At 53.2% G+C, this 18,261-nt stretch overlaps 8 protein-coding genes across 8 annotated transcripts; 4 read left to right on the forward strand and 4 right to left on the reverse strand.

Annotated features, from left to right (window-relative positions):
* Window positions 1-981: 981 nt before the first annotated feature.
* On the reverse strand, window positions 982-1,766 carry BDW74DRAFT_188985 (uncharacterized protein; the record flags this gene model as incomplete). Its single annotated transcript, XM_073731860.1, has 2 exons — window positions 982-1,354; window positions 1,411-1,766. 2 exons carry the CDS (start codon window positions 1,764-1,766, stop codon window positions 982-984), a joined length of 729 nt encoding a protein of 242 aa, XP_073578330.1.
* Window positions 1,767-2,037: 271 nt separating this feature from the next.
* On the forward strand, window positions 2,038-4,891 carry BDW74DRAFT_183560 (uncharacterized protein; the record flags this gene model as incomplete). The annotated part of the gene is made up of 4 exons (XM_073730546.1): window positions 2,038-2,127; window positions 2,195-2,304; window positions 2,370-2,811; window positions 4,658-4,891. The coding sequence occupies 4 exons, from the start codon at window positions 2,038-2,040 to the stop codon at window positions 4,889-4,891; spliced, it is 876 nt and encodes a 291-aa protein (XP_073578331.1).
* A 613-nt stretch (window positions 4,892-5,504) lies between these two features.
* On the forward strand, window positions 5,505-6,469 carry BDW74DRAFT_183561 (uncharacterized protein; the record flags this gene model as incomplete). The annotated part of the gene is made up of 2 exons (XM_073730547.1): window positions 5,505-5,819; window positions 5,906-6,469. The coding sequence occupies 2 exons, from the start codon at window positions 5,505-5,507 to the stop codon at window positions 6,467-6,469; spliced, it is 879 nt and encodes a 292-aa protein (XP_073578332.1).
* An 842-nt stretch (window positions 6,470-7,311) lies between these two features.
* BDW74DRAFT_188986 (putative secreted glycosyl hydrolase) lies at window positions 7,312-8,165 on the reverse strand (the record flags this gene model as incomplete). The annotated part of the gene is made up of 2 exons (XM_073731861.1): window positions 7,938-8,165; window positions 7,312-7,884 (listed from the first exon to the last, which is right to left on the reverse strand). The coding sequence occupies exons 1-2, from the start codon at window positions 8,121-8,123 to the stop codon at window positions 7,312-7,314; spliced, it is 759 nt and encodes a 252-aa protein (XP_073578333.1). The 5' UTR covers window positions 8,124-8,165.
* Window positions 8,166-8,709: 544 nt separating this feature from the next.
* On the forward strand, window positions 8,710-10,536 carry BDW74DRAFT_163221 (uncharacterized protein). The gene is made up of 3 exons (XM_073726077.1): window positions 8,710-9,767; window positions 9,819-10,343; window positions 10,398-10,536. Exons 1-3 carry the CDS (start codon window positions 8,751-8,753, stop codon window positions 10,473-10,475), a joined length of 1,620 nt encoding a protein of 539 aa, XP_073578334.1. The 5' UTR covers window positions 8,710-8,750; the 3' UTR covers window positions 10,476-10,536.
* Window positions 10,537-13,822: 3,286 nt separating this feature from the next.
* On the forward strand, window positions 13,823-14,635 carry BDW74DRAFT_183565 (uncharacterized protein; the record flags this gene model as incomplete). Its single annotated transcript, XM_073730548.1, has 1 exon — window positions 13,823-14,635. One exon carries the CDS (start codon window positions 13,823-13,825, stop codon window positions 14,633-14,635), a length of 813 nt encoding a protein of 270 aa, XP_073578335.1.
* A 133-nt stretch (window positions 14,636-14,768) lies between these two features.
* On the reverse strand, window positions 14,769-16,626 carry BDW74DRAFT_163224 (uncharacterized protein). The gene has a single exon (XM_073726078.1). It carries the CDS (start codon window positions 16,593-16,595, stop codon window positions 14,958-14,960), a length of 1,638 nt encoding a protein of 545 aa, XP_073578336.1. The 5' UTR covers window positions 16,596-16,626; the 3' UTR covers window positions 14,769-14,957.
* Window positions 16,627-16,696: 70 nt separating this feature from the next.
* BDW74DRAFT_183567 (uncharacterized protein) lies at window positions 16,697-18,062 on the reverse strand (the record flags this gene model as incomplete). The annotated part of the gene is made up of 3 exons (XM_073730549.1): window positions 16,697-16,929; window positions 17,471-17,860; window positions 17,915-18,062. The coding sequence occupies 3 exons, from the start codon at window positions 18,060-18,062 to the stop codon at window positions 16,697-16,699; spliced, it is 771 nt and encodes a 256-aa protein (XP_073578337.1).
* Window positions 18,063-18,261: the final 199 nt, after the last annotated feature.

Here is an 18,261-nt window from a genome sequence, read left to right on the forward strand (position 1 = left end):
CATATCTACTCCAACCGAGCTCCACATGCCCACAACGTCGGGTCCTTATCTACCATTACGTACTGCCACATGGCGGTGCTATCTTATCAAATTGATTCTCTACCGTGTGGTTGTGGGGGTTCGCTTCAGAGTGTTTGTTCTAACAAGACTAGAGTGTCGGGTTATGTAAATAGTCAAAATGATCAAAACCTTTAGGCTTCGGGGGCAATGGCATATAAACAAGCTAAATAAGGCTGCTCTTACGGTGAATTGATCCATGGACGGTATAGGAAACAATCATATCATTGTTGATTTAGTAGATATGGCTTCCAAGCGGACATATTCCCGTCGTCAGTACTAAATAGAGCGTCCATAACTACTGGTAGAATAAAACAAAACAATAAAGGTGGACACATCCTATGATGCCGTGGCAATTCCCATAATAACAACAAATTCCCATTAATCTGACCTTTTTAAACCTCCTTACCGGTACCCTTGTCCCCCTTCCCATGTCGCGAGCCAAAGTCCAGGACATAGTACCTGTACCGTCTCTACCCACCCTATTTATCTAAAGGCAGCCCTGAACGTTTCCTTATGTGTTTCGCTTTTGATGCGTGAGGGAGCTGGAGGACTGAGAACAGGCTGGGGTGCTGTAATAGGCGCCCGCGGGCCTAGTGCTCATGTGCCTAGGTACTTGTTCTTAGGAAAAGTATTGGCTATAGGTATATCATCACCAACAGCCCTCTTCAGTCAGTTGATTACTATCCCTCTAAGGTAACCGCAACTCTCGCTTCCTGTACTTGCACGCCGTGATTGAACGGCATTTGTGCATGTATTCCATAAACTGCATGTGCCTCCTGGGAGAAACAAACTCATCCGCGAAACTGCAAGGCTCAAGATATATTGTGTTGAAGCTACAACATTGCTACTTTCCAGGGCCCTTGGTAAAGCGTGGTGCAAGGAAATGTGCAGATGCGGGCTATAGGTATGGGCATGATTGATTCAACTAAATGTCCCTCTTACCTCCTCCACATGCCTCTCAAAATACTCCCCAAATCGCGTTAAGTGAATCCCATACTTCTCAAGCCTCTTAAAGTCAACCCAGTACCCAACCTCATTGGCCCACACCTGGCTCCTTACAACCGGATTCCTGGCCGCAAGCTCCTGGACCTCGTCGTCACTATAAAACTCCAAACCGATCTCCCTCCCGGACACCCGACTCAGCGCCCGCACAATCTCAGCAGGCGTAAGCGCCTCAACACCCAACTCGATCTCGTGCGTGTGGAATGTAACGGGGTCCAGGATCGCCGCAGCCGCGAATTTCCCCACGTCGCCTACGTCAACGATCGTCATCGCAGTATCTCCTCGATACGCGCTTTGTTCGTCCAGTACCATGCTGATGGATAGTCGGGGCCCCAGTTCGGGAATGACTCGTGGCGGCCGGTCATGCTTACGCTGGAATATATGATGCATGTGACGGTGCGTGATGCGATTGCGGCGTCGATGATGTTTCGTGCGTGGACGACTTCGGTTTCTGTGTTTGGGAAAACGGGCGAGACGTTGAGGAAGACGGCTGTTGTGCCGGCTAGGGCTGCGTTTAGTGAGGATGGATTATCGAAGTTTCCGGCGGTTAGGTGGGCTCCTAGGTCTGGCAGCTCGGTTGCCGACTTTGAGGCTGGATCCTGGACTAGGGCGTGCACTTTCACCCCTGCGTTTAGGATTTCGCGTGCGGTGGCGCCGCCTTGGTGGCCTGTTGCTCCAGTCACGAAGGCAACGGGTTGGGACATGATGTTAGGTTGAAGTGGATTGGAGTTGGGTAGGTAGGTGGTGAAACGGATGAGAGACGACGATGCTGCATGAACGCAATGGACAGGTGTAGAAGCATCAGAGATCATTTAAACAGTCTGTTAGCCTGCCCTGCGATACTTGAAAGGGAAACCAGCTCGAGCAGATGGGGTCATGCAGATGCAGCGGCCCATGGGCCTTTCCTCTTCCTGTCCCGCAGTATAATCAGACTATTCTGCACTTTGGGCAGCGGGCCAGTTGTATTCTCGTGCCATGCGGCATATCCGCGGCGCACTGACGGACCATGCGGAACCAGTTCCGGACCAGATGCTCGTTAGCGTTATGCTTCTGGCCTTGTATGAGGTATGCCTTCTGCTATCGTCAAATAATGGAAATGCCCACTCTAGATACTAACGATTTCCTCCGCCAGACAGTAACCCCACCTCACGACATTTATCTGAACGCATGGAATAGACACGTCGATGGCGCCGTGGCACTAATCCAGCTCCGCGGAGCAGCCCCAGCTCAAAAACCGGATTGGTCGGTGTATATTCCTCAACCTGCGGACTGAAAATGTGAGTACCACAGCTAATTTTGCTCCTGAGCCGAATCACCAATGTAAATCATATCACTAATAAGCCCGTATGGTACCTCATCAACTGCCTGCAACGTCGAGCCCGCGCCTCACCAAGTCTTGTTAGCATGATGATTGAAGCTCGGCAGTACGAAACAGCGCAGGAAGAACCCACTTCTAAGTTGGCTGATGTTTTAGTCACAGCCTGTGACGTTCTGGCGTCGGTCAGCGAGGAAGTTACGAACGAGAAGTTACCTGATCTCATCACCAAACTATTATCAGTCGACAATGACCTCGTGCACTGGTCCGAGAAGCTTCCACTGGAGTATGCATATCAAACCGTGAGGGTGGCAAGCCCAAGCGCACCTGAAGGTCCAGGCAACCCGAACATTATATCAACATGCCCATACCGCAGACGTCACGTTAACTATCCCACCGTCGACGTCGCCCACACCTGGAACCTGATGCGCTGTGTGCGCATTATCCTTTGGCAGACTCTCGTGGAGTCCATATCAAGAACCCCCCAGCTTCACCCAGGCCTGGACGCACCGTTTCCCCTTTCGACATCGGCCTCAAAGCCGGTTCCATGGTCACTCAAAGCAACTTTTGAAACTTCTACGGCGACAATCGATCAATGTAGAAGCGAGATATGCTGCACCGTGCCATACATCCTGCGGTTGCGCGGCACAGGTCAGCCAATTGCAGTGGGCGCGGCATTGAAAGCAGGAGATGCGAATGCAAAAATAAAAGCCGGGTGTGCCTTGCACTTACTGTGACCGCTGTATATTGCCGGCACGGCAGGTACCGGCCCTGCAACTGCGAGCGGCGACCTGCGGCAATAGGTCATCGCATGCATGAGCAGGATCAAGGAGTATACTGGGATTTAGAGGGCGAGGATCGTGGCGGCTTCTGTGCGGCAACAGCGGGCGTCGTCTGGGTCCTTTGTGGATTGCTAAGATAGTACCATATTAGTAGACTCTTTCTGTGATGATTTCAGTTGTACTATACCCGTTTCATTCACATTGCGCTATATACATATTCAGCCTAGATTATACCCTCCTCCTATCGACGTAGTAACTTCGTCGCTATGGTATTATATCGCAAAACAGCTCCCCTTACAACATTACTACGTCGATATCCACAAGGTGGGACAGGTGTACGACGAGTATCTGATGTCCCCTCGTTATTCAATCTGGAAACATCATATACAGAGTGCGGATAGACCATACCCGCCATTTGCTTGGTGAGCACGTCTAACTTTGGTTGCTGCCGCATGATGCTTGGTTTCGAGATTACAGAGCCGTGGTCGATATCGGAGGGCGAGAAGCGCTCATCGCAATCGGTTTCAAACGCTCCACAGGGCCATCACGTTATCCCTACTATCCACCGAGCACGGGCAGCCTGGTGTTCGACGGCCAAACGGGACATACAGGTAGACATAGAAGTGGACAAGACCTGGAACCGAGGTAGCGACAGGCCAGCGTACATTGTGACCTCTAGCATACCAGGGTCATTCGCCGCAATAAGCCATACTACTTTCAATCTTGTGCAGATGCAAACCAATGTATTCGCCACAGGCCCCGACGGTTACTTCCACCTCCAACGTACGGACATCCTCCACTGGCCAGACCCGGTGGAGTCCACCACCGTTGACCCTTTCCACTACTTCTACGCCACCGTCCGGCGTGGCGGGCTCAATAGCTTTCTGGGCTTCGCCTTGGAACTATTATATTACCTATTAATAAAATATTTTATATAAATAATATTACTAACATGCAAAAGAAGCTCCCTATTATTATTAACTTACTTGCGTACTAAACTATAACCTTGTATTATAAAACCTGGTTAAGGTAATGGCGGATAAAGGACTGTTAAGAGGAGTCAAGATAGGAAGGGCATTGTGGTAGGGGTTAAGGAACGGCGGATTTTAGCGGGCATTACAAGCCAGGCCCTCTTCACATATCACACGACCAAGTAAGCATAGATCTCAATATATTGGTTTAGACTCAGGGCCCTTACTTATAGCGGTATATATCAGTAGGGGTTACGGCAACAATGCCTTGGTATTTGAGTCTGTCTGTTGAATGCCATTGGGACAACGCCAGCGACACGCTAGAGTTGCAGAGGCCAGCCAGTTCGCAGGGTACATTCCTAGGGAGGTCCTGAGATGGCGGGGCGTGGACAACGGGAGGCTGACAGCAGATTTGCCCACTCTTGATTCAACATCGCGGTCATGAGTCATGCCCATCTACAGAAGTCCACGGCGAGACAGGGCGTCGTCGCCAGACTCTCTAGGTCCGTCTTCGGGGAAGGAAACAGGAAGCTGGAGCGTACACGCACGCCTACCTGGTCACCTCCGCGGCAAAGAACAGCTTTGCCGTGTTAGCACACGACGTCGACAAGCCCACGGTCATCATAATCCATAGATTCGCGCTAGAGCATGACGGCACCTTCCACCCGCCTCCCGGACAAGTCCTCCTCTGCACGGTCACTACGCTTACTCCCAGCTCGCTGGCCATTATCCTCTTTAGCAGCATTCACGCCTACACCTAGCTACCGGACAATAACATTACTAATAGTTTATGCATAAGCTCTCTAACCATAAACCCCCGCCACGCATCCAAGGCCGTCCGCGAGGTCAAGGGCATGCTAATAAAAGCAATACCAGACGCAGCCGCACATTTAGACAAAGTTCGGCTGCGGAGTTGGAGGATGGGCCTGACGAGGGCGTGCACTTTCACCACTGCTTTTAGGAGTATTCATGGAGTCTGGATGGCTCTAATTACGCGGGGTTCCGTAACAGAAGAAGAGACATCAATTTTAAATCAGCCATCATGAAGATCTGTATCGGAATCACTTCCCGTGGGATGACAGCGGCGGAAATGTGTCCCGAGACGAACATCCGCGTTGTATTGCCATAGGCTCGGAAATGAAGATAATAGATATGGTAACCTCAATAACGCCGTGACTCACCTGATGATCTAAAACTCTGCTCTTCCCTTCTGTTCGGGCCTTGCTATCATCTTGCCTTATCGAATATACCTAACGAGGAAACTACTCTTGGAGCACGTCTGGGGAAACTACGACGGTGACTGAATTTGAAGATATACGGTCACAGGTAAGTAAACAAACTGATCAGTTGTTATGCTCGGAAAAGTTAATCAGCATGGATTCCAGACAACTCCCGACAGTCGGCCAGAGCGGCTCCCCCCTTGGCCACACACGAACCTCATCCCTCACCCACGGACACCCCCGGGCGCCCGCATCGGCACCAGTATCTCCCGCGGGACCATCGCTTCTGGGCTCGCCAAGCGCGCCGAGCACACCACGGTCGGCCGCCAGCAAGGCAACCGACTTTTCCCCCGCCACAAAGCGGAAATCAAGAGATATCCAAGACATGTCAATTGAGGGATGTTGGATCTGCCGGGGCGGCGATGCACTTTGTGAATTTGTCCATGTTATGGCACAGGCAGATCCCCAGGTAGGTCTTATAGAGTCTTGGTAGTGGCAGAGACAGTTTTGCGAAGTAGCATATTTGGCTAACTGATTCGTCTTAAAAATGTATAGTATAAAAGATGGGTAAAAGAGGGCTTGGTTGATTTCGCCCTCTCCGAGACATCCAACGCTGTGCTGCTGTGTGGCAACTGCCACAAACACTTCGATAGGGCCGATGACCCGGGCGTTTTCTTTCTTCCAGTTGACCTGGACTTCTTCCTAGCCAGGGAGGCAAAGTGGCAGGCGCTTAAGGGCACAGAAGGACAACCCGCTACTCGGGTGCCAACTGCTGCCGAATACCTCAACTATCAAATCGAGCAGAAAGTGGTAGGTGTTGATGCCACGGCGGGGCTCTACCACCCGGTCTTTCTCAACCCGTTCATGAATCCATCGGCTATCCATTTTTCTGATACCTTTGCGCCACGGGCCTGGCATGGGGAGCCCGCCGCTGCCCTCAGGCGCGGTATTGCGGCGCTAGGATCATGCAATGCCAATGCGATGGGTTCTACCACCCTTCGAAAACTTCGCGCGTTGCAGGCAGTGTATTTTGGGTGTAATGAGGGCATCATGGGCGAATTACAAGCCCATCAGGAACGGCGAGTGCACGCGGGTGATAACCACGCTATGGAACTGTGATCTGTAAAGGAGGATGGGGAGCCGGGGCCTTCGACTGGCAGCCCGAGCAAGAGGAGGCGGGAGGATTAGATACCGTTCGAGGAGGACGGGGAGAGATGCGTGGGATGGGGAGAAAGCTGTTGTTTGGGACTGTTATCACGATCCTGTGATGCCGCCGGCGGAGGTTTTGGTGCCAGGCGGACTACTATAATTAAGGAGTATGTCATATAATCCGCCGCTATGCCAAGGCATCCTTAAGTAGGTTCTTGGAGGTGGTCATGTTTTCAAACACGCTTCAACCCAATCGAGGGCTAAGCAACGATAGAAATAGAGCAATCGATAGTGTATGGTTATGACGCGATAAAAGATGGATGAGGGGCTTCGCAGGGACGAAGGTGGTTCTGTAACTGCTGACGAACTGAGGAAAGAGCCCCTCTGTTTGAGTTCACGTGCGCCAAGCCCTCGCCCATCGTATCCAAAACACGTGCACTCCCTGGCTTGCTCTTACCGCGGACGAACTTAACCACGATAGCAAGAAGTGTTGCTTAACATGGGGAGTAGAGACTATATCAAACTATTTTGGTTTCCTGCTCGCTGTAGCATTGTATGGTACTGGAAAATATGGCCAAGTAATAACCGAATACTCCCCCCGAACAACAGAGTGCGGATATATATTTTACGACGGCCTTAAACATTGCATTTCTCCATGTATATTTAGAGAATAACAGGAAAAAACCACGAACGTCGAACTTTGAGTTCTAGGTATTTCAGTGACGTAGGAAGTGAGAGCCCTTCTAGCTGCTTTTCATATTGTCAAGTATTGAAAAAATTAACATTATACGATTCTATAGGATCTCTATAATCTATACCCCCCTCGCGAACGCCCCCAGTTCCTCTCTATCCCCAAAAAAAACATCCCCCTCCACACTAACACCACCTCTCGCAAGCCCCGAATACTGCCAGAACGTCGCTCCCTGCCTCTCCCACCCAGCAGGTAGTTTGCCCATTTCATCCGCCCAATTCGCCAACCAAAGCGGATGCTCCTTGCCAAACGTCTCGTCATTCCCTGCACACTTCTCCCACCAGCTAGCTGATAAAAAGAGGATCGGGCGGCGGCTAGTGACCTCCACATACCGGTTCGAGAAATCCATCATCCAGTCTGTAATTTCGGAAGGACTCATCCCGTGGCACAGCTTGCCGGGGATGTTCCCCTCCATCTCGAGGACGCCCGGGAGGGTTGATCCATCGGCCGTCCAGTTTCCGCCGTGCGCGATGAAGTGGTCGGCTTGTTGGGCGCCGGTGCTGTGGGCGGCCAATGCAAAGTGGATTGCGCCATGGAAGACCGAGGTCCCATTGGAGGAAGAGGCTGAGACAGCCCGTGCGGAATCAGTTTGCGATTTGAAGCGCGGGTTGTGGTATGTGATGCCTTCTGTTGCCTGTGCCAGTGGTCAATAAGGTCATGTTAATGCTTCAGGAAAAGAGAACATACTTTAACAAAAACGAACTCTACACCCTGCGCAACGGCCGTCTTCCAGTTTACTGGCAGATGAATCTCGAAGAGATCGATGCCGCGGGTGACGGTTTCATTCTGAATCGAGGCGGGAATCGAAGTCAACGCCAAACTCAGTGACGCAAGGCCTAGGCTAGCAAGCCATGTGGTTGACAGAACGCGCATGGTTCGGGTCAGAGAACTGCAATTGACAGGCGCAGCGCAGGGATGTTGACAGCGATGTGCAGGGATCAGCCCCTTTTCATCTCGATTGCGGTTGAGATTTGCGATTCGGCGCGCTAGTAATCATTACCGTACGGCGTACGGTAACTTGATAGCTGCACAGTGAGAGAGAAGAATGCCGCTCATGCGTACGGTACTGTAACATGCCAAAACCGGGACTCGGAAGCGAGCCGAGACGGGATCTCGGCATCTCCAGCGCTGTGGCTGAGCCCTTCCACGGAATGGAGTCAGCCTCTAACCACAAACGGTATTCGTTTCGCACTCCAGGCTCCAGGATTCGATGAGAATACCAGGCGGGCCAATGAGACAAGTGTGTCAGGCCGTAAGCCACATGCGAAAAGCTTCGTCCCGGCGATATGGGGCCAATTATAGCTTAATCGTGTTCAGCCGAGGATGGCTGGCCAATGAGGAGAACGCGCTTGGTCGGTCTCGCCGGGGATGGGCGTCATTGATTTTGACCTTGGACAGAGATATAAAGCCCGCTGGTTGCTGACAGGTAGGTTCTGAGCGTAGGCCGTGAATACATTTTGTTTTTCAGCTCAGTCTTATCTGTTCTGAACTGACATCGACATGGTCGTCAAGAAGCTAGTCAAGGGCGTCGCCGCAGGCATCGGTCTAGCCTCCGAAAGCGTCTCCGCATACAAAGCCAACAAGCAAGAGCGGAAGGAAGCTGAGGCCCAGGCGTCAGATAGGAGACTCCCTCTCCCAGAAAACGAAGCAGAAGCAGAACGAGTCGAAGTCGAGAATGCCGCTATTGCAGAGACAGAGCAGCACCTAGCAGCCGAGCAGCTGGAGGAACAATGGGAGCTCGACGAAGCGCAGGACGAGCTCCATGGCTCAACACCCCAGCGCTTTCCTGCCGCCCAAAGTCCAGCCGACGAACATGACCACGAGCTCGTCCACTGGACACCCCCTCCCCCACCTGAATATTCGCCAGCAACACGCCCCAAACTCCCATACCCAGTAATCCTCCCTCAACGGCGCCCAAAGAACAACAAGCGCGGCTTCATCCGCGCCTACGCGCCCATCCTTTCAGACTTCGCCATCGACCAGGCGACCTTCCTCAGTTTTCTCGAAACATCCAACAAAGCCTGCCAAGCAACGCCCTGGCTGTACGCGCTGAACCTGGCCTCCATTGGAACGCTCTGGCTTCCCGGCGCAATCTCCTTCGCCGTTTCAACGCTCATCCAGATTGGCACCGAGGCCGCGATTCAAGTTGAGGGACGTCGGAAAACAAACGCGTACTTTGACAAGATTAACGAGACGTTCTTTCGTCCACGAGGGTTGTACTGTTTAATTATGACCTGGGAGCCGGAGTCAACGGCGACGATCCAGAGATTCGATTTGAATACGGCCATTTCGACCGCTGTTGAGGGCGGCGGCGTAGGCACGCTGAATAAACTGAGGCATAAGTATAAATCCTCGCATGGGAGGACGCAGAATGAGTTGCCGTTCCCCGAGTCTGCGCCGCTTATCTTTCCCGGCCTTGATGTTGTTGCGATGACGGGATCTGAGAACGAAATCAAGAAGCTGAAGAAGAGGGAGTTCCTGGCGGATTACTTTGATCGGAGGGGGCAGGCGAAATTTGTACGTTCTGGCCACCTTTCTTAGGGGTCGTGATGCTAACAGAGTGTATAGACGATGGAAAATCCAACCAGCGCACTCAACATGGCGCCAAAACCAACCTTCACCTCGCGGTACGCGGACCCCTCGCACCCCGCGGCCAGCGGCGATCTCTTGAGTCTCGTGAGCGGCGGGTACATCAACAGATCTGAGATCCGGCAACGTCAACGCACTCCGGAGGGTCGGAGGGGTATTGCCGGTGGAAGGTTCTCGCATCTTCCTGGTGGGAATATTGGGCTGAGAGATCTGCCTGGTGGGGGCATCATCCATGCTGTTGCGTCGGCGCGTCGTGGGCGACATGGTCGTGGGGCTGAGGGCCAGTATGAGGACCTGCATTATGTGGATGGGTATACCCAGGAGAGCGGAACGGTTGTGGACCAGGAGTATCAGGCACACTCGCAGTCGCAGTCGCAGGCGACGCCGTACGGTGAGTATGCTCGGTCACCCAGGGGGCCGGAATCAAGCCGTGGCTCAAGGCAACGAGGGCGCGGGGGTTTGGTGGGTGGTGCGATGGGCGGTGCGAAGAAGTTTCTCAGAAGTGTAAGTCGAACCGTCCCAAAGAACATCAGGCGAGCATGCTGACAGTCATTCCAGAATGTCATGTACCTGATGATTGTGAATATGCCGTCAGAAGAGGAGATGGCGGCCGCGAGGGAGATGTTTGAGGCGTAATTGAATCTTTCGGGGTTTTTGATCTCAGGTCTTTGCTAGAGTCAGTTCTGTGGAAAAGCGTATTGAGTTTGATATGTCATTATAACTCCTCGAATTTGATTATTTCATGGTCCCCTTTGATATCGTGTCTTGTGTTGAATAATCTGTGGATGACGGGATGAGTGGGATAGAGCAACCGTTGCCGGGGGATCGCGAGACCATGAGGGAGCAAAAACGCTTCGTTATCGCCAAATGGACGGGAAAGCCCAGGCTCGCGTCATGCCCTTACCCATCAGGCGTCGATCGTAGGAAGGTGCAGGACTTTTTGATGTCTGGTCCGAATTTCGATGCTCAACGGGATGCTCTCTTTCAGGATATATGACAACGCTCACTTACCCACATTGAGGGATCGGCACAATGGCAGCATGAGGCGAGCTATATACAGACACTGTCTTAATGACGTTAGCGACATCGCTTGAAGGGATGGTTGGATTGTCGGTGTTGAAGAGGTCTAGGTGTTAGTAGTCTGCTCTAAGGAAGGTCTTGAAAAGCAAAGTCACGCAGGGAAACCCGGATTCTCCCACCATATTCTGGCTACGGAGTATAGAAATGGACGGCAAAAGAAAAGAAGGCCAGATGCAAAGCAACTGGTGGTGGCTGGCTCGTTTGTCCTGTTTGTATGTGGATGTCTCACTGCCTCCGCCTGAATAGCAACACAACACAACGCTCACCTCCTCACCATTTCCAGCTCCAGAACCTCTCACCATTCTTTCGTTCTCGATCCCTCAAGTCAAGACATCTTCGTTATGTCACGTCTGCCAAATACTGCAGATGATAGCAGCAACGCAGACGACCACACCTGCTGCCCCAACTGCGGCTTCATCCTCCAGTTTACCTCCATCAGCACCGACCCCGCGCGCCGTCTCCCATTCGACTGCATCTCGCTAATCCTGCAGGAACTCGACCTCACAGACCTTCTCCGCTGCGAACAGTTAAGCAAAACCTGGCGCGATTTCGTGCACACCTGGATCCAGTCCGTCGGTCTGCATGACCACTTCCCCGACGCGCCTGCCCTCGAGACCGAAGTCGAACCAGAGCCCCTCAAAATCAAGAGCGAAGAGCATGGAGACGACACCCGCACCGCAGATAAAAGCCGCCTCGCCGAGATCGAGAACATACGCCTCGCAACCTCCAAGCGCCGCGCTGTCAAACTCTTCAGAGACACCGCGTCGATCCTCTCCGGAAACCCAACAGCAGTGCGCACCATTCAAGCGAGCTCGCCGCACGTCACAGTGACAGGGGGATACATGGCCTGGCTCGTGGACGGAGACATCTACTGGGAGAGTCTCTTCCGCGGACGGAACGGCGCACTCCAGCGCGCGCGGAAGCTCAAGCCTCGCTATATCCAGGAGAATGTTGAGGAGCTGGTACCGATCGATATCTGGGTGAGCAGGCACTGCGATATCCTTGTGCGGACGCGGGAGAAAAACCGCGGCCGGCTTATGGACCATCTCCTAGATGCCGACACGGGCAAGGAGATCTTTTATCGCGACCTCAGACTCGCTGCGAATGGGGTTCCGCAGACGCCGCTGGGTTTTGGGCCCGAGCAGTTGTACTATTTCGTGTCGTCGCAGAATGCGGACGGGAGTCCGGACCCGTTTATCGAGATCCTTAAGACGGAGCCTGAGGGTGGGGAGAGATGGCATCAACGTGTTCGTGGGTTTATTGGGCCATTGGTTGGTCAAGAGAGCTTTACGCATTCTGGTCCGCGCTCGATCTCGAGGAAGTACGCGGATATCGTTAGACTTGGGGGTCCGCAGGCACAGGCTCTTGTTGCGGTTGGGGTGAAGGGGACGCTGGACAATGGGGATCCTGCTGCTACTGGGGCGATTGTCTTTATTAATGCTGATAAGGGAATTGATGAGGGGAGGGTCCAGGTCCTTCAGGTGGATGTGCCCATCCAAGCTCACGCGTGCATCCAGGTCCCTGCATCGACATTCGGAGAAGTCGCCCTGCTCAGCCACGACGTTGACCCCTTAACAATGGTGACGATCCGGAAATTCCGCGCGGATCCAGACGGGAAGTTCGGTGACCACGGCATCCCAATTGCAGTCGAGTGGCCGTGGGCCGGCGCGCCTTTCAAGAGTATTGCCATCGATGCCTTCAACCTCCTCTACGTCTGCTGGAGTTCCCGCTGGGTCTTTAGAGGGTACGATCGCCTTGTTAAAAGCCTCGATATCGGTCCCCTGACGTCGTGCTTTAGTACGGCGGTTCAGAGCCCCGCGGAATCTGATGCAAGTGAGGAAGGAGTGAACAAGTACCTTTTCGGCCCTCCCACGCAGGTGACGCTCCCGCCTAGGGAGAAAGCCTCTCGCTCCTGCCGTCGCCCGTACCGGTTCCTGCCTGATGAAGTTGCCCATTTTGAGCATGCGGTGCATTTCATTGATCCGAGACGGGTTATTGTTGAGGTTTCGTGTCAAGGATATGGGAAGCATCCGTATACGTACCGGGTTTTGGATTTTGGGAAGATACTATGACTGGAAAGCGGGCCGTCGGTTTCGAACATGATATTTGCATACGACCGAACTCAGGTCTTGGGGAAGATGAAGTGTACAGGAAGAAGTACCTGATAGCGTTGGGTTCATCAGGACTTGTACCGCTAGTTGAAGGCAATTGCGCGCGACGATGTAACTTGCTTTAAGAGGCATAAGTAGAAAGGCTCAGGTAGTTATGATGCTAGGATAATGCTGCAAGTTGAGTGTATTGCCCGGTATTTCCTAGTACTTTTGTCAGGGCGTTGGAAATCTACGCCGGAATGGCGTCAAATCTCCTGCTTTATATGGGACTATGCTAGCCGCAATGATGTTTCGGCCCGTTATGGCCCCTCTGTACGTGGTTGTTTGTTTGCATGTGTTGTGTTGCTCTTGCCTCAGTGACACACCCCCTCTTGTCTTGTCTCTGTCGCTCCCGACTCCCTGCTCTCTATTCCCAGTTTTTTGCGCAGGCTTGCTTTACGTTGCCTCTTCTATTCTAATCACCTCGCCTGCTGCCTCTCATTCTTTCGCTTTCTCCCTTTCCCGCTTCTGGCGCCCTTGCTCTCCCATTTCCTCACATCCTCACCCTCTCGCCCCTCACTTCCTCACCTTTTCGCCTCTCCATTTATCACCCTCCCACTTCTCACTCCATTGCCCTCTCTCTCCTCTCACCTGCTCGCATACAGCCCGAAGCCTTCACGGCCTTCTCCGAAGCTTCTCATACCTGATTTCTACACCATCAATTACTCTTCATTACACTCACTTTCATGATGCCTCACAAAGAAGCAGGCGCCGCCATTAGCGTTGGTCACCGCGCAAACGAGCACTTCGGAGATGGCATGCTGCTCTGGCGGGAATACAGCCCGGATTAAGGTTAGTGACCGCGAAGTCCTTGTGGCAATTGCGTGCTCCAAGGATGGTGACCGCGGATACCCAAGCACCAGTGGTCTTGTTGCGGTGATCGATACCCGCAATGAACAGGTTATCCAGCAAATCCAACTCGACGTGGGCGATAACCTTGATGCGTACATTGTGACATCCCCACTCCAATCCGCGTTCGCTGTTGTTACCAAAGAAAAGCCCCGAGGCTACAAATACTACGGCTACGGAGGCCCCTACGAAATAGGCCAGCTGAGGATTCACCGATTCGCGTCGACTGCCAACGGCACTGGCAAGTTCCACCAGCAAAGCATCCACACTATGCGCTGGCCGTCGGAGGTACGCGAGCAGGACTCTATAGTGATTGACCCCTTCCGCCACCTCTACGTATTTTGGGCCGGGGGACAACAGCTCGACGATTACTGCCTGGAGAGTGGAACCCTGGTGCCGCATGCGTTGGACTCGAACTGCGGCAAAAGTTCCACGTCCAGCCAGGGTGAATCTGCAGAGCCTGGCTCCAATGGTCTTGTCCCGGGGTCGTCCAACAAGGTCTGCATACCCCAAACGGGTATAAACGGCAAGTATTGGCGGCCTCTTACTGTCAATGTCAATCCAGTTGTGTTGCATGGTGCGATACGCGAAGCGTGGTTCTTCGGGCAGGACATGGTGATGGTTGGGGTCAATGACGGGTATAAGAGGTTCACTTACTACCTCCTTGACTTTGGCTGCCGGACTCAGCAGCGCAGTGAGACTCAGCCGGCTCTATAAGGTGCCGCCCAATGATGTCTTTTTGTGTGCACCATTTTTTCCGGTGCTCTTTTCAACATCAACTCAGGATCTTGTTACGTCTGGTTAGGGGGGTCACGAGTACGGCGCAGGGGAGAGCTTGAAATGGTCTACTAGGAAAGCAAGGTTAACTATCAATTAATAAGTCATAGCAAATTGGAAATACTAGAACAATCGAAAGACTCCCGCCTTCATATACCAGAGCTTCTATGTACACCGTCATGTAAACAGCCGCAAGATAATCGTACCAGAACGGTTAATATAATTGCAACTGCTTTAATGTATCTAGTGGCCGTGGCCATGCTCAATCCCTCCACACACCCCGGCAAGTCGGACACGTAGACCTGGCCGACGCCTCTAACCATCGCGTAATGCAAGCAACGTGGTAATTCACTCCGCATTGCCTCTTACACCAGGATAGCCCGGGATTGTTGTTGTTCTCGTCTTCATTACTGCCAGTATAATCATCAGACGTCGACCCTTCCCGGTCCAGTATCAGGGGCTCCATGCAGATACTGCAGTCACCTTCGATCGCCCGGCGTCTGGGGCGGGGAGAGGGCACGGGTGTTCCCTGGCGAGCCGTGATGGTTGTTTGGGGGACGGATACGGCCGCGGTTCTCTGCTCCGTGGCTGGCGCAGGAGTGGCAGGAGTGGCAGGAGTGGAAGCGGGAGCAGAAGCAGGAGCAGGAGCTGTAGCAGATAGTTGTCTCTCAATGCCTGTTGGTGTTTCTTGAGATGTGGATGTAGGGCTAGACAACGGGTGTGGGTCTGAAGCCCGCGTCGGCCGGGTAGTGCGAATGTTGGCGTCGGGTGTAGCATTCGTGCCCGAGCGTGGTGTCGTTGCGGTAGTCGTTGTCATGACTGTAGTCGCTACCGTGGTCGTCGTCGTCGTTCTTGAGGTTGTGCTCGAGCTCGAGGTCGAGGTCATTATCGGGGAGGCACTGGCGGGGGCAAGCGCCAATTCCGAGTCTGCAGGTCTAGGGCCTGATCTGGTTGTACTGCTTGATGCACGGGTAGAGGCTGAGATAGAGGACTGTGAAATTGCACTCGCGGAGTATGTGGCTCGTCCTTGCTGAGTCGGAACTGCTGCCCTTGTACTTGTAGCGGAACTCTGTGCATCCCGTCTCGAGCTGGATGCCGATGGCGTCGCAGATGCAGGTGCAGGTGTAGAAGGAGGCGCAGAAATAGCTGCGCTAGATCTCCTCGCCACGCTAGTTGGAGCATGAACAGCCCGTCTATCCCGGACAGGTCTTCTTGCAATCTCCGGCCCAGTCTCAACACCAGACGTCGACCGGGACATCTGCCGCCCCCCAGAACTTGGACCTGAACTTGAACGGTGTAGCTCATGCTCCGACCCAACCCGTGTGCGCGATTGAACCGGCACCGGCTCAGGCGTCCTCGTTCGCCTCGATACATCCGACGCCCCAGGTGAGCGTCCGGGTCTTGCGAGTTGTAGTTCTTGGCTCCAATCAATATGCGGATAGTTGACAGCACACTCCGCGATAAGCTCCTCAATGGGCACGAAATTCTGGTCTCCAAAAGGTCCATCGTCATGCTCGAGGTAATATTGCGTTCGTGTATTGCGCTGTGGCGCTGGGCTCTGCTTGCACAGGAACGATTCGATTGCGTTTGTCCAGCGTGTCACGAGGCCAGAGGCTTGGTTCTGGTGGAAGCGCGTGCAGAGCGTTGCGTGGGCGAGATCGAAGAGGAGGTCTTCGTCGGGTATGTAGCCTGCCTGAATGTCTTTTGTGCCTTCGTTTAGCAGGGAGATGGCGAGCGAGCGCCCGCGGGCGTTGGTGCGCATGTGGCAGCGTCGGCCTTTTGAGGGAGCGAATCCGGCGCAGTAGGGTTCGGCGTCGGGGTAGAGGTTGAGGATGTTGGAGAGATGGGGAGGGGGTGGACAGAATGAGTATGAGCGTGAGTATGAGCGTCGATAAGGCATGGTGTGTGCTGTTGAAGATTTTGGTCGGTCGATGGTTGGCGTAGGCTGATCATTCAAAAGAAAATGCAGGCGTGCTCAGATGCTTATATGCTTTTTCCATCTCAGACTAGGTCAAGAATTATATCGCTGCCTAAGGATAGTGCGACCCACCATTGCTCTGCCACGACGAACAGCGAGTGTGGCTCAGCGCGGTTAAGCTCAGATTGGAATCGGAGGGTGTGGACAAACCAAGGAATTCCAGGACAGAGATTCTCAGGCGGGGCTGTGCAGTGGGACTGGCCGGACCAGTTCTTGATGTTTAATGCAAGGTCGCTGTGCCGCAACGCCGGGAAGGCTTTGATTGGGTTAGATGGACAGGGGTTCGGGGTGTCGGCGGCTAGCGGGAAGCTCTAACTGGCGGACGGACAAGCTAAGACTATCCCTTGATAAGGCGCAGCAGTTTCCAGGTTAGTAGGCCAGCTAGCTGTTAGGTGCAGTAGCACAAGCTGTTAGAGACTTAGTGGATCTCAAACAGAAGTCGGGGTAGGCGCATCGACCAGGCCCTACATCTATGACGTGTCATGAGAATGTGCAGCGGCTTGTCGCCAGCCGGAAAATGGCATGCACAGATATAGTTTACGTACCGCTTACAGAGGCGATTTGGACAGCATGGTACAGAACGCAGACATATTCAAACTAAATACAAAGCAAGTAGAAAAACTAGCTTAATGTACGAGTGACAGTGATAATGTTGAATCATCACTTGTCAAGAAGGTATCAAAAGCAAACGAGGGGACAGAAGAATCAACAACTCAAAACTCACAAGGGGAGAGCCAGCTCCTTTGTACATCATTGCAAGACTGGAAGCATCGACAAGACAGAGCAGGGCCACATACATAGCCTTGCCCAGTTCTTCGCCGGACACAGCGTCTCAACATCAACCCCCGAAGTCTTCGTCGCAATCGCCAGATGCCCCCTCCAAGTCCCCCAATGACTCAGCTCAATACAAGCATAATCGTACTTCTTGTCATGCACCTCATCCCACACCTTTTCAATCGCATCAGCGATGGTCTTGGTCTGGGCGGTCGTATCGCAGTTCTCCACGGTCGTGGTGACATAGTAGTAAAAGTCGATGGCTTGAGTCCCGTCATCGCTCTTCTGGCTGCCCCAAAGCGGAGCGCACGAGTTGGCCTCGCTGTCCTTCTTCACGTAGCTCATGATTGCGAATGCGGTTGCTGTGCATGTTGCGAAGGCCATTAGCGGCTTGTATGACCATTCAATGCCGCCTTTAACCATCTCCTAGTCGATTTGGCGCTGTGAGGCGGAGCCGCCCGCGCCACCTTTGATGTCTTGCTCGGTGAAGATCGTGTCTGTGCCGTTGGTGAAGCGCGCGTTGAATTTCATGGGTCCAGCTGTTGGGACGGCGTCGGAGAGACCGGCGCTCACGGTGAGGAGGGCAACGACGTAGTGGCCGATAGGGACGCGCATTGTGCTGGAAACTTTGAAGTAGGGGTAGGTAAGAAGGTATAGATGGATCAGACGGTTCGACCATTGTCTAATGTTCCTGGGTGTAGTGGATGTTCTTGTCAAGGGAGAAGATGGTGCGTTCCTGGGACTCCCGTCCATGGGCAGTGATTGAGGGCCCTTATATAGCCCGCATCTTCGTGGCTCTTATGTTTCTGCCTAT

Source organism: Aspergillus multicolor, assembly GCF_047715735.1.
Source record: "Aspergillus multicolor strain CBS 133.54 unplaced genomic scaffold BDW74scaffold_47, whole genome shotgun sequence".
In the NCBI taxonomy this organism is placed as follows: Eukaryota; Fungi; Ascomycota; class Eurotiomycetes; order Eurotiales; family Aspergillaceae; genus Aspergillus; species Aspergillus multicolor.